This window comes from Nycticebus coucang, chromosome 9, assembly GCF_027406575.1.
Source record: "Nycticebus coucang isolate mNycCou1 chromosome 9, mNycCou1.pri, whole genome shotgun sequence".
Classification (NCBI taxonomy): Eukaryota; Metazoa; Chordata; class Mammalia; order Primates; family Lorisidae; genus Nycticebus; species Nycticebus coucang.
The window spans coordinates 45,961,739-45,974,872 of NC_069788.1; the positions used below are offsets into that span (position 1 = coordinate 45,961,739).

A 13,134-nucleotide genomic window follows, 5' to 3' on the forward strand; every position below is an offset into this window, starting at 1 on the left:
TTGTTAAGAGTACTGCAGGAAGAAAGGGTAAGGCTGGGGCCCACAGCACCCCTCACTGGTACTAAGTGAAAGTGGGTTTTTAACCTTGTTTGTACCTAGATTTGTACCAGGATTCATGGGTATGTTACGGAATGCGTAAAATAAATGCAGTAGGATTACAACGGAAACCCACTAGACTAAAATACAGATCTGTTAGAAGCCCCTGTTTAGCAATGCCGTGAGATAGGATGTTACTCAGAACATCTCTGGAGAATCCAGGCCAGCAGGGAAAGGCTTGTATTGCTCTCCTCTGCCAGTGTACTCTGTTAATTAATCGGTACAGCCCCTGAGGCAATGCAGGAAACATATCCCTTTTTAATGGACTAGATTTTTTATTAATTTATTTAAGGCAATTAACATATTAGTTCTCAGGCCAAAGAATCTGTAAAACATTACACCAAAAGAAGAAAAAACAAGCAGTCAAAAAACAGCCACTCTAACAGTTCAGCACTTTGTCACGTGGATGTGTGACTCTTCCCCAGGAAGCTGGGGAAGAGGCAGGTCCCATGAGCAAGGCTGTCCATCCTTGAGTCATCAGGCCACCTGAAGCGGTGCCAAGGGGTGGCCTGGACACCCATAGTGAGGTCTGCACACAGTCTACAGCAGATCTGAGGCATAGAGGGAGCTGTGTAGCCATGGGCAGGGCTGAGCACAGCACCCATGGAATAAGTTAAATAACAAAGTACTAGAATCACTAGTAACAGCATTACTGCCACCTCCCTTAGAGGCAGGCAGCAAGCATATGTAGTGCTTGGAGATAAAGAGGTGAGCCCACTCCTAATCACTCACAAGGAGGGCTACAGAGGGATTCAGTTACTGTTTCAAAGGACAAAGTTCTCCAGGACTTTTCCTCCTCTAAGGCACTAAGGTAAACTGGGGCCCAGTGAATTTCCTTGAGACCTTTCTCAAGGTCTCTAAGCAGGACTATTAACTCTGAGGTTCCCCTTCCATGCTCATGAGAGGCTGGGTTGGTGTGGGGGTGTCTGGCAGGCTGGCCAGGCCACGTGACCCAAGGGAGGGAGCATTACTCCTAGTCACAGTCTCCAGTAAGGCATACCCCATGTTGGGGCCTTTGGTGGCTCTCAGCGGCTCATGCAGTTCTGGACATCCACAAAGCCTAGGCGTTGCCTGCGTTTCCGCTGTTCCGTCATCTAGGGTTAAACAGATGCCAACAGGTCCAATCTCTGTGGGCACTGCAGGAGACCTGGTATCTACCCTCTCCCCATGGATCCAGCTGCTGTTCTGCTGAGGACTCTCAGGGTGCTACAAGGATGTCAGCTCCAAACTCTCATTCTCAATTAGCATGTCACAAACCCCTGATTTGGTGCAGCTGGGAAACCATCCCACCTAACAGAGGGGCTGCCTGATCCTCATGTAATCGCTGCCAGGTGCAGATGAGGATGTTCTGGGCAGAGGGGCCTTAAACTCCCCATCTCCAGTGAACCCTTTGCAGGGACTCCTTGCAGCTGTAGCAGGGGGAACATGAAATAGGGCCCCACACCCTTGTACCAAGGTTCCACTTAGCCTGGTCTTACAGGGGTGTGAAGCAGGGTTTACTAACTCCGTCTAGCTTGCCATGGAGGGGAGAGTGTGTGGAACCTACCTTCACACCCCAAGCCAGGAACAGAGACCAACAGGAAAGATAGGTAGGGGTAGGGGAGCTTTGAAGGCCCTGGCACCCAGCATCTGCTCACCCACATGGCAGGCTGAGGGAGCCCTCAGGGAACCCCTAGGGGGGTCAGCAAAGGGAGGGATGCATACCTGCTCCTTGAGCTCATTGAGCTGGGCAGTGAGGTGGGACACCAGCTTCATGGTGGAGTTGAGCTTGTCCTGAAGAATCCGTATCTCATTCTGTTCCCCCTCACCCTCGTTGCTCACAAGGGACATAGCCCGCATCCGGGGGAACCAGTCCAGGTTCTTATTCTGAAAAACATCACCAGTGGGATGAGTAGGCTTGGGTTCGGCCTAGGAAAGCCTCTAGAAAAACAGTAATGTGTGAGGAGGCTCCTGCCACACCCTTGACAAAATTACTTGCCAGGGATGTGTCATGGGAAAATCTGAATTGACTTGGGTCCTCCCCAGGGCCAGAGTGAGCTGGCAGAGAACCCTCTGCCACCATGACGGGCTGGCTTCCGTTAGATGGCCTTGTCAGCTGAGTTTGAGTCCTTTGCTGGTATCCACACTGTTTACTCCCAATACCCCATGAGAGGTTGGGGGAAGGCCTCCCCACCCAGACCCTGAATCTCCTTCCTTCCTCCCTCCCTTCCGCCCAGCAAATACACCCCACAGTCAAGGAAGATGCGAGTCAGACAGATGGCAAATTGAAGGAGCAGGAGGCTCTGCTGAGAAGGGCTGGTGGTCTGACATGTGTCTGGGAGGCAAAACCATGTCTCCCAGGACAGAGGAGGAGTGGGAAGGGAGAGTGCGCCAAGCAGTTTTCTGGTTCCTGGTTGCGAGATGTGAATTCTGAGACCAACAGATAAATCTATACTCAAAGATCAGTTCAAAACACAGTAAGACCCAAAAGACAAAAGAAAGTCCCTTATTTATGATTCACTCCTTTCACTACTATAGAAATCGGACAGATTACAAATTTGATACCTCTAAATCTGATGATTTTAAGATATTCCAGCCTCCCTCTCAGCCTCTGGGGACCATCCAGACTTGAGAAAGCTGCCCTCCTCCCTAAGCTAGACAGAGCTCCCTCAGAGTGACCCCAGATCATCAGCCACAGGCAGTCTCCCATGCCCACATTTCAGCAGCAATGTGCCCATAGGCCCAGCGACACAATGATTGTCCTTCAGGGCTGACCAGCTTGTTGTGGACTTTTTCCCTCCACGGCAGTGGCCAGCTGGCAGGGCTCCTATGCGGCTGAAGCTGCCTCCAGCTGCTCTCTGCTCCCCTACTGACCTTTCAACAAGTGTCTGCAGCACTTGTTCCCAGGCCAGTGCAGATGTGGCCACTCCTCTCTAGGGCCCAGGGGACTCAAGGCCATGAGGACCTCTGGTGCACAGCCACTTTGACTCTAGAACACCTGGTTTTGGCCACAGGCCCCACACAAACCCTGCTCATACCTTAATCATCTGGGCCACGTAGCTCTCAGGGCCCGTGTAGTCTGTCTTGTTTTTCACATGGACCAGCACGATGAAGTACAGGTAGTTCCACATGTTGTGCTCCAACTTGATGTGCTCCTCAAACGACACCGTCTTGTTGTCAAACTTGTCCCTTTCCAGACCTAAAGGTACAGAGGGCGAGGATGAAACCATCAGCCTCCAAGACCTACTGTGGGGCCACCTGGGGGAGGGGATATGGCTGCCATGCAAGGAGGGCATTTTTTCTCCAGAGAATGCTTCTGACACAGACTCTGGGATATTTGGGTCACTTCTATTTAAAGTAGCAGCCACTAAGCCATGGAGATCCTGACCCGCCACAGTTGCAGACTTCTGCAGGGGCAGCTGAGGGCTCTGGGAGCAAACCTCAGAATTGCCCAAAGCCCCCAAATGCAGGGAGAGGAGGAATGGCTGGAAAAGGGAGGTCCTGCAGATGACGCCTGCCCCTTAGCCTGAGGGGCCTGGTGAGGGGATTAGTACTTCTATGAGGAGTAGGAAAAGCACTGAACTGAGTCCAGAGCCTTAAGGCCACTGCCTGGCTCCAGCTTCCTCATCTGTGAACTGAGAGGATTTAAAGGGACGGCCCTTTGCCACTCTTCTATTACTCCAAGTTTAGGCAGGGTCATGTTCTCAATTCTGGGATGAGCAAACTGAGTGCACAGGCCACCCAGTCCTGCTGTGGCCTCTGCAGTGCAGGAACCAGCCCTCACCACAGATGAAGCATGTTGTCTTGAGAATCTCCTCCTTCTTCTGCTTCTCGCTACGCAAGTCAGCAAAGGTGTCGATGATCACCCCAAAGATGAGGTTCAGCACAATGATGATGACAATGAAGAAGAACAGGAGGTCGTAGACCACTCGGGCTGGGAAGAGAGACTCCTGCAGAGGCAAGATAAGGAGGCTGGACCCAAGGGTCACCAAGTTCACTAGAAGGACAGGACTCATGCCAGGGATCAGGGCTGTGATAAAGGGGACCCAGACCCCAGAACGTACTGAGGGCCTTTGGCTCCAAGGGCCATGAAGGTGGCAGAGTGGACCCACCTTAGCTCCATGGAGCAAGAATTATAACCAGAAGCCCTGAGTCTGGATTAAGACAGAGCAGACTCAGGCTCTGCCAGGACGGAGCCCTATAGAAGGAATGTGGCATGGGGAGCTAGAACTGCAAGACTCGCCTTGTCTCTGCCCCTACCTTTTGATTAGAGGGAGAGCCAGCTCTGAGCTCCTTTGCCCCACCCTCAGGATGCCTGGCCTCACACATTCTAGAAACCCACTGTCTGGCCAGAGTTCTCATTCCCAAGTAATTAGGGGAGGACTGCCCTTCAGGGAGTGGCAGCTGCCCTAGCCAAGTCATGAGGCTTCCTCATGAGGCCAACTCAGCTCCCCACCCCCCTCTCCTGGGGGCTGTGCCAAGCCAGTGGCCCTAGCAGAGCCCTGCATGGCCTGACTCACACCTTCCCTAGCCCTGAGGCGAGGTTTAGTTGCCAAGGTCTTTCCTTATGGCATTTAGAGTGAGCTGGAGGGGGTGAAGGGCTAGCTCAGCAACAATGGAAAAGCTGAAGGGAAGTGACTAGGTGTAGAGAGCAAGGAAAGGGATACAGACAAGAGGGGTTCAACGTGGAAGGTATACTGGAGGCCAAGGACAGGACTCTGCACATTTGCTGATCTGGACGGGGACTTGGAATCGTGGATTTGGGGTGAGGCAGGGTGCTCACATCTTTGGAAGGCTTGCGGAGAATATCGCCCACGCCGCCACCATTACGTAGGCCATGGTTCATGACAGTGACAATGCACATCAACAGAGTGTCACAGGCCCGCTCTGTGCTGTCCAGCTCTTCATCCTCTGCAAGCAGACAGCATGCTCAGACTTGAGGCACCTGCCCCCCAATCCAGACCCCCATAGACACACTGCCTCACCTTCTAGGACCTCAGGCACCGAGACTTCTGAGACACAGTCCATCTTGTCCCCACTGCAAGTGCCCACAAATGCAGCAGCTCCATGTGGCATCCCCAGGGGGCCAGCTGGAGGGGATATGGACAAGGTCACCAAAAGACCCAAATGCCTGGCTTAATCATCCTCCTGGCTCTGTCCCCTGCCCCATACTCTGCAGGAAAGGTTACTGATGCTGCCAGCTCTTCATGTCCTGGGCTGCACACAGGACAGGGCAGAGTCCCCATACCCCTAGGCCAGCATGAGGCAGCCCCTGCAAATACTGAGTTGAATATGAATGACAGCATCTGCGAGTGGCACCAGCTTTCAAGCAAGTGGCTCTGGGCCAGAGACCCAAGGTGTTCCCACACCAAGTCTGCCCCAGGAAACAGAGAGGCAGACCGGTGTGAGCCAGACCTTTCCAGAACCCAAGAGGAGAAACAGGCAGCCTGGAGGTCCTGACGCCAGTCACCTGTGAGGCCCAACCTCATCCCATACACACCCGCCCAGAAGAGGAAGTCCCAACAACCTCTGGAGTGGTTGCTGGGCAGCCGGTCAACTTCAAGGATGAAGTCATCCTTGAGGAAGAGGAAACCAACAATGGAGAAGAGGTAGACCAGGATGAGGGCCAGCAGGGCAGTCAGCAAGATGGAACGGCCATTGCGGGTCACACTCTTGATGACATTGAATAGCGTCTCCTCTCGGTAGATGAGATCAAAGAGCTGCAGGATAGGGACAGGGCCTTGAGGGGGTGGGCCAGCCAATCTGACTGGGGATGTCGCTGGGGACCCCAAGGCTGCCCAGGCTCCTCCTTCAGGGTCTCCACTGAGGTGGGAGTAACCAAGCTCAAGGAAGCTTCTTGGAGGAGCCTAGTCCAGGGGAAGGCATGAGGATGAGATGGGTAGCTGAACCCTGGCCACAGAAGGAGATACCAGCCAGCTCTTACACTGCACTTGCTGCACACCAGAAAACACTCTAAGTCAGTGGTTCTCAACCTTCCTAATGCCGTGATGTATTTTCATTGTTATTAAGGGGTTGCGGCCCACACGTTGAGAACCTCTGCTCTAAGTGCTGTTCATGCATTAGCTCATTTCATCCTCACAATTATTCTAGAAGATAGGTGCTGTTATTATCCTCATTTTGTAGAAGGAGAAACTGACGCACAGGGCAATTAGGAAACTTGTCCAAAGCTACACAGCTAGTAGGGGTCAAGCTAGGATGCAAACTCACGGCCTAGCTCAAGTCCAGGCTGGTACCTCCACTCTACTCTGTAGGAGAGAAGGGTGAGATGGGGACCAGGAGTGGGCCTTGGGGCCAAACCCATTCCTCCTAGCTCAGCAGCAAAAAGATTGGACAGAGAGACTGGTGCTGGGGAACTGCCAGCAACTCATGGGACACCTCAACTGCCTGCGCCCCATCCAGCCCCAGCCCAGCCAGGGGCCTCACCAAGATGCTGTAGAAGAGCTCATGGGCGAAGAGGCCCAGGACACTAGTCAGGATGTAGCCCACGTGGTAAAGGAATTCCATGTCCATGATCATGGCTTTATAGCCCCGGATGAAGGTGCCACGGTTGCCCACGAAGCTCACCACAAACACAATCTTGTTGATCAACTAGGGGTGAGCACAGGGCATGGGCATCAGTGCTCCACAACCCACCCTGAATCTTCACCCCCTGCTACCATGCCCAGCTGATGCCCAGATCAGTGGGATGAATCAGAGCTGGTCCCACTCAGCCTGGGAGGCACACCATTCATGAGACAGCTTCCAGAAATGCACCTGGGCTCCTGGGACTCAGAACAAAGATATCCCTTAAGTCCTCAGCTCCAGAAAGAAAGTGAGGGACAGGTAAAGGAGGATGGGGGTAGAGACACCCCTGGCCTTCACAGTGACTGGGTAAGTTAGGAAAGGCATTTTATTTCCATCTGTTAGGAAACTGTCATAATATACAAATCTTTGCTGTCTGCCACATGAATAGTGCCTTTGAGCAGTGCACAACCAGCCACAATGGACGCAGCAGCCCTGAAGCTGGTGTTCTAAAGTGACTTCTGTCTGTCTCTGAGTGCAGGTGTCCCCAGATGTTAACGGAGAGGGAGGCGGCACAGAGCGATCCCAACTGCTGATCTATGATGAACTTGGGGACCCAACAGAGAGGAGGAGATGGGACAGAGCAGTGGCTCCTGGGACAGAAGATCAGCTTCAGGTTACTGCATGGAGAGCATGGGCTGGTTTGAGGATGGGTCTCCCCTGGCACTCACGTTGAGGGCACCCAGGATGTTGAGTGTGGGCCCAATGCCCAGATAGTAGATGGAGCGCAGGATGAGCGCCACAATGAGGGGGCGGATGCTGTAGCGCTTGGTGAACAGGGCCGCGATGGAGAAGCAGATGAGGATCCAGAACAGCAGGGAGATGAGCGGGGAGCCCAGCACACCTAGGGGTCCAGGGGCAGGGTGAGTGACCTTCGTCAAGCCCACCACAGCCCTGACAGGTCCAAGAGGCACCTAGAAGCCACCCCTCCTAGAAGCCTTCCCTATTAAGTTCCTGGTGCCTGGTTTTAGCCTGTTACATACACCTGCATCTCTAGGCCTGAGGGGCCCCTATCCACATGATGCTACCTTATCTGGCTTCCGACTCACTTATCTTTGTGTGCACACACACACATACACTCATGTGCCCTCTCCCATGAAGCCGAAGACCCTGCCTATGCCCTGGGACCGTACCTGAGTCTTTTCATGATGGGAAGAGCCCACAGGGCAGGGAGAGGAGAGCTACTCTGCACTCTGCACCTAGTTCTCTCAGAGGCTGGCTAGCCCCACAGCTTTGCCCAACCGAGGCAGGAGGTCTGGCAGGCTCCCAGGACCCTGTTGGCCAGCCCCACTTCTCACCTGTGGATGCGCCCTCCACATAAGGGTAGAAGAAGGCAATGATGATGTTGATAAACACTGCCAGGTTGAAGGAGATGCTGCCCCACAGAGTCATGCGGCGGGAGAACCAGTAGATCAGCGGCATGCCTGGGGAGGGGGGCAGCAAGCTGGTATGGGGTCCTAATGATCACCTTCTGCCCACCCACGAGGGGCCCCAGCTACCTGCACAGCTGCAGGCCCTACTCAGGAGGAAGACTGGTTGACTGGAAGAGGCCCTCCTTGGGGTGGGGGCCGGGCAGGCCTAGGGGGCAGCAGTGAGCAGCTTTGGGACCACCCTGCCCTCCTGCCCCATGGGTCCTCACTGCGGAGCTTGCGCTGCCACTCCATCTCGTTGTGCAGGAAGGAGGACTGGTCAAAGAAATCGCTCACTTTACTGCCCTGCTCGTCCTGCTCAGTGGTGGTGAATAGCCGGTGCTTGGTCTCCTCCGTCAGGAACTGACAGATGCTGGGCACTGGGAACACAATCTGCTCCATGCTGCGGTCCTGCCGCACAATCTGGGCACACAGTGCTCTGTCACACCTGGCCAAGGCCCACACTCACCCACCCCTACCCGACTCAGGCCCCACCTCGATCTGGGATGTGTGGTTCTCGTAGTAGGCCAGGGGGTCCTCCTCCTCCTCCTGCGCTGGTGCCGAGGACTTGAGCATCTGTGACAGCTGCTTGTTGTTGAGGCTGAGCTGAGATGAGGAGAGCGCTGAGGTCATGCCCCGCACCCCACAGCCAGGCCTAGCATCCGACCCCCACCCTTCCAGGCCTGAGCCCAGCTCTGAACTACACCCAGTGAGTGGCCCCTCAGGGCAAGCCCAGCTCCACTAGGACCCAGCCCCAAGGGTCTGATGCTAAAGGGAGGAAAGGAGGAGAGCCATGGCCAGAGACTCCCCTAGGACAGGCGGTGCTGGCTTCAGTCCTGCCCAGGCACAGCTTGAGCCCTGAACAAGGCTTCCGGACCAGACCCAGACACTCTTCTCATCTCCCCCACCCTGGCCTTGCTTCTGCTTCTAAAGTCTGGTTTTTCACCCCTGGCTACCAGGCCCCCAAACCCTTGCCTGGAACTCAAGTCCTAAGGCCTCATTCTGGTCCGGCCTCAACCAGAGATCACAGCTCCTCCCTGAGTTCCTGGCTCTGCCCCTACATCAGATTCCAGCCTGACCCTGAGTCCTCAGCTCAGCCCTCCTCTCTCAACTCAATTCATAGCCCCGCCCCCAGTTCCCAGCCTGGCCAACACTCACCCAGCCAATAGCCACCCCGGCCACGCTCCTAGATCTAAGCCTCACCCCTGCCCTAGCACCCACCATGGAAGAGATGCCCTCAGCCTCTTCCTCTTGGATACGTTTCACAGGCTTCAGCAGGTGCTGCAGCTGTTTGTTGTGCCTGGAGAGCTGAGTGAGAAGGTAGCACAGTCACCAAGTGTGGGGTCTGCAGGGGGCAGCTGGGAAGAGACAGCCATCGGGGTGAGACCCCAGGTGGAACTGGTACCTGCAGCGCCAGGATGTAGATGTTGTGGCCCACTTCACGTGGGCTCACCTCCGAGTTCTCGCGCTCCTCCTCCTGCAGGTAGGCCTTCTTGATGACGTCCACCTGGAGGGGTAGCACCTGCTCAAATGCCCTCCTCCTGGGGCAGTAGGGCCAGCTGGGCCCTGATCCCCTTCCCAACACATCAGACACACCAGCCTGCCCAGGCTGCCCCCTGCCTAGCCTCACCAACTCCTGGGGCCGCAGGCTGATGAGGATTCGCTCTGCGTTCTCACTGTCATGCCGGCTCTCCATCAGAGCCAGGAGCAGCTTAGAGGCATTGTCCTGGTGGAGGGGTCCAAGGAAGGCAGACCACAGTCTGAGCGCCCCCACCCACCCCACACAACCTCCCTCTGGGACTACTCTGTAACAGCCCCTCCAGCCCCCAAGATGTGCCATGACCTTCGCACCCCCATCTCCCAAGCTTGCAGAGAAGTGCTGCACATCCAGCCCACCTGGGCCTGCCTTCACCCCTACCCTGTGGCAAACACACTCAACTGTCCAGACAGAGGAAGTCTTCATAGTTGCTTCTAGAGCAATTGTACGTCCCAGCATGTTTGCTCACACATGCACTCTTGTGTACATATAAACATGCATATGTAAGATGCATACAACCTGCACACATCAGCACACATAATGCCAACACCATGCCATTACACATGCCACTGTGCACCCTCAGTGCATAAGTCACACAGGCACGTGCACACACATCACATGCACACCGCACACTCATAGGGGCCTCCCACCAGACCCCACCTTGAGTTGCAGCACCAGGTCCATACGGTACTTGCACAGAGGGCTGATATCATTGAGGATCAGTGCGGTGATGATGTCTATGCCATTGGACTCGTGCGTCACGATGCAGGTCTGGCAGAAAGCAGTGGGGGCACATGGGGACCCAGGCCCCTCAGCACTGTGGTGGTTCCAGAAACCTAAGCCTCTGTCCCTGCCCCAGCGGCTCTGTTCACACTGCCACTCTGGATGCCACTCACACACCTGTGACAGCTCACCTGGTTCTCATGGCAAGGGCCCTGGCAGTATTCAGTGAGGGTCTCAAGGGTCTGGATGACGAGGCCCACGTTGTCCTCATTGATGTAGAGCCCCAGCAGCCCCAGCCCCCCCGTAGTGCTGCCGCACATGATGTCTAGGAACTGCAGCGTCTCACACACCAGGTTGTAGTTGGTCTTGTTGTTCTGACACCGCAGGAAGTTCTGCAGAGCACAGAAGGGTGGGCACAGCGTGGCTGCAGCAGGGAGAGGAAGGCGGCTGGAGAGCGGGATCCCTGGTGCTGCAGGGGCAGGGTGCCAAGGCCAGAGGGACACCAGCCGCAGTGCACAGCCAGATGTGGGTTCATGTGCTGGTTGAAAGCCAAGGGAAGGGGCGGGTGCATGGCAAGGACTCACCTGCAGGTCCCGGTTGTGGTTCTCGCACAGCAGCTGCAGGAAGCGCAGGATGGGCTGCATGATGAGCACGGACATGCCCATCTCATTGCTCTGCACACGCTCACCCACCTCGTGCCCCCGGCGCAGGCTGGGACCCAGTGAGTAGCGGGACGAGGAGCCAGGCATCGAAAAGGAGGCTATGCGGCCTGCAGGTGACACCTGCTGAGGCTGGGGCTGCTGGAGTGGCCAGCACCTCACCCTCACCCTGTGTCCCTCCCTGGCCGTGCACATCTCCTTCTGTGCCCCCACAACCCTGCACCCTGTGCCCCTGCCCTGCACCCCTAACCTTTGGTGGTAAGATCTGCTGGCTCACGGTCCTCACTCGGCTGGCTGCCCAAGTCATTCATGTTGACTGCCACTGTGGACTTGGTCTCCTGCTGGGCCCGCTTCATACGGTCGTGGAGCACCTTGAAGAAGCGCTCTGATTTCTTGTCACTTGTCATTAGGTTGTAAAAGGACTTCTGGAAATGGACAGTGGGATAGGAGCAGCCTCAGCACTGGTTCTGAGTGACCTTGGTGAAGCTGTGAGGCCTCTACTCCCTGCTGCAGGGACAGGATGAGGCAGACGGCCCAAACATGTCCAAAGTAGACTGAGGTGGGTGGGGAGACAGAGACAACTCCATGCCCTATGACTGAGGCTGGGATGGGAGGTCAGAAGCATGAGAGGCGGAGAAAACTACTGTCACTGTGGTGCTTGAGGCCTGTACTAGCCCCCTCACCAGCCCTATACCTGCCCATGATGCCTATGTCTGTTCCCCACACTGCATGAAGGATCCCTTGAAGTTCAAGTCACATCCTTCCTCTGCTGGAAACCCTGTGGTGACCCCATGCCCCAGGCCCCCAGAGGAAAAGCCACAGCCTCCCATTGTCCATGAGGCTATGTGATGGCCTGCTGCTTCTGATCCCAAGTCCCACCACCCTTCTCTGCCCCATTCTAGCCACATCACCCACTCCCCCTTTGTGGCCTTTGCCTGCTCTGCCCAGTCGAAGTGCCTGTGTGCTCACCTCTGGGTATCACACATTCCCACCTCAGGAGCCTTCCCCAGTCATTCCACTTAAAATAACGCTGCCCTTGCCCGAATCACCCCAACATGTCTCCATTTACATGTGGATTATGCTTACTGACTGTTGTCTCTACTGAAATGCAAGTACCAAGAAAACAGGGTTTGGTTTTGTTCACTGCTGAATCGTCAGTGCCCAGAACATTGCCAGGCACACAGAAGGTGCTGATTTATCAAACAAATGAACAAAGGAATGAGGATGAAGCAATCAGAGAGGGCTTTATGCAGGAGGTAGGGAGGCCTTGAGTTGGGGGACAAAGCCTCAGGAGGATGTGGGAGAGGAGGGAAGGAGGCCCAAGTACAAGTGGGGAGGCAGAAACAGGTGGATGTGATGAGGCAGGACAGAGAGGATGAGCAGAGATGGTGAAGGGGCCACATGACCCAGGGACAGATGTAGTATTAGACCCACCTAAGTGGCCAAGATCTAAGCTGGCTGCCAGCACCTAGGCCCCCACCGCCTCAGTGACTTGGCATACCTGCCCCACCCCAGGGCCCACGCCACACCTGGATCTCAGTGTTGCCACCATCCAGCAGGCGGATGGCCAGACCAATGCTCTCCTGAAAGATCTTCTCATTCTTGGTGCTGGTGATGAGGTCACAAACCAGCTTGGTGGCCCCCTCCTTGTCTAGCCGGCACTGAGTGGCTGCAATTGCTGACCAGTCTTGGTCCAGGCCTAGAGGGGACACTCATTTAAGGAGGAGCTGGTGAGGAGGCAGAGGGAGGGAGGGACCATGCCTGGGGACACTGGAGGCAGGGCAGAGGAAGGCGGTACTGACCAGTGCCCATGGGGTCTGGAAGGTCCCCTTTTGAGCTGGACTTCCGGTTCTGGAGGTAGTTTTGTAGCAGCATCTTGCGCAGCTGGTTACCCTGGAGGAGGGTGGGAGTGAGGCCCGAAGTGCACACACTGCTCCATTTAATGACTGGCCTGGCAATCCCGGCCCTAAGCCCTGGGGCACTCACCCGCTCCCCGTACTTGGCCTTCTTGAGCAGCATCTGCTGCAGGGTGCGCAGCACCCTGATGCACAGCTTCTCCTCCGATTCCATGAGGTCCTTGGTGTGCTGGATTAGCCTGGGCAGGGCGAGAAGGGGCTCAGGGCAGCTCCACGCTGCCTCCCTCCAGCAC

The 13,134-nt window shown here is 55.6% G+C and overlaps 1 protein-coding gene across 1 annotated transcript in view; it reads right to left on the reverse strand.

The window, feature by feature from the left end:
* Positions 1 to 332: 332 nt before the first annotated feature.
* Positions 333 to 13,134, reverse strand: part of ITPR3 (inositol 1,4,5-trisphosphate receptor type 3) — a 68,662-nt gene continuing 55,860 nt past the window's right edge. The window contains exons 37-58 of the mRNA XM_053601564.1: positions 12,972 to 13,080; positions 12,788 to 12,878; positions 12,515 to 12,684; positions 11,236 to 11,410; positions 10,911 to 11,095; positions 10,518 to 10,718; positions 10,264 to 10,374; positions 9,697 to 9,792; positions 9,472 to 9,573; positions 9,288 to 9,374; positions 8,562 to 8,672; positions 8,297 to 8,489; positions 7,956 to 8,081; positions 7,329 to 7,501; positions 6,520 to 6,684; positions 5,603 to 5,795; positions 5,061 to 5,165; positions 4,859 to 4,986; positions 3,860 to 4,025; positions 3,114 to 3,274; positions 1,801 to 1,962; positions 333 to 1,190 (exon numbers count right to left, since the gene is read on the reverse strand). Of these exons, the coding sequence (XP_053457539.1) occupies positions 1,122 to 1,190; positions 1,801 to 1,962; positions 3,114 to 3,274; positions 3,860 to 4,025; positions 4,859 to 4,986; positions 5,061 to 5,165; positions 5,603 to 5,795; positions 6,520 to 6,684; positions 7,329 to 7,501; positions 7,956 to 8,081; positions 8,297 to 8,489; positions 8,562 to 8,672; positions 9,288 to 9,374; positions 9,472 to 9,573; positions 9,697 to 9,792; positions 10,264 to 10,374; positions 10,518 to 10,718; positions 10,911 to 11,095; positions 11,236 to 11,410; positions 12,515 to 12,684; positions 12,788 to 12,878; positions 12,972 to 13,080 (3,079 nt within the window). The 3' untranslated portion in view covers positions 333 to 1,121. The remainder of the gene's footprint in view (positions 1,191 to 1,800; positions 1,963 to 3,113; positions 3,275 to 3,859; positions 4,026 to 4,858; positions 4,987 to 5,060; positions 5,166 to 5,602; positions 5,796 to 6,519; positions 6,685 to 7,328; positions 7,502 to 7,955; positions 8,082 to 8,296; positions 8,490 to 8,561; positions 8,673 to 9,287; positions 9,375 to 9,471; positions 9,574 to 9,696; positions 9,793 to 10,263; positions 10,375 to 10,517; positions 10,719 to 10,910; positions 11,096 to 11,235; positions 11,411 to 12,514; positions 12,685 to 12,787; positions 12,879 to 12,971; positions 13,081 to 13,134) is intronic.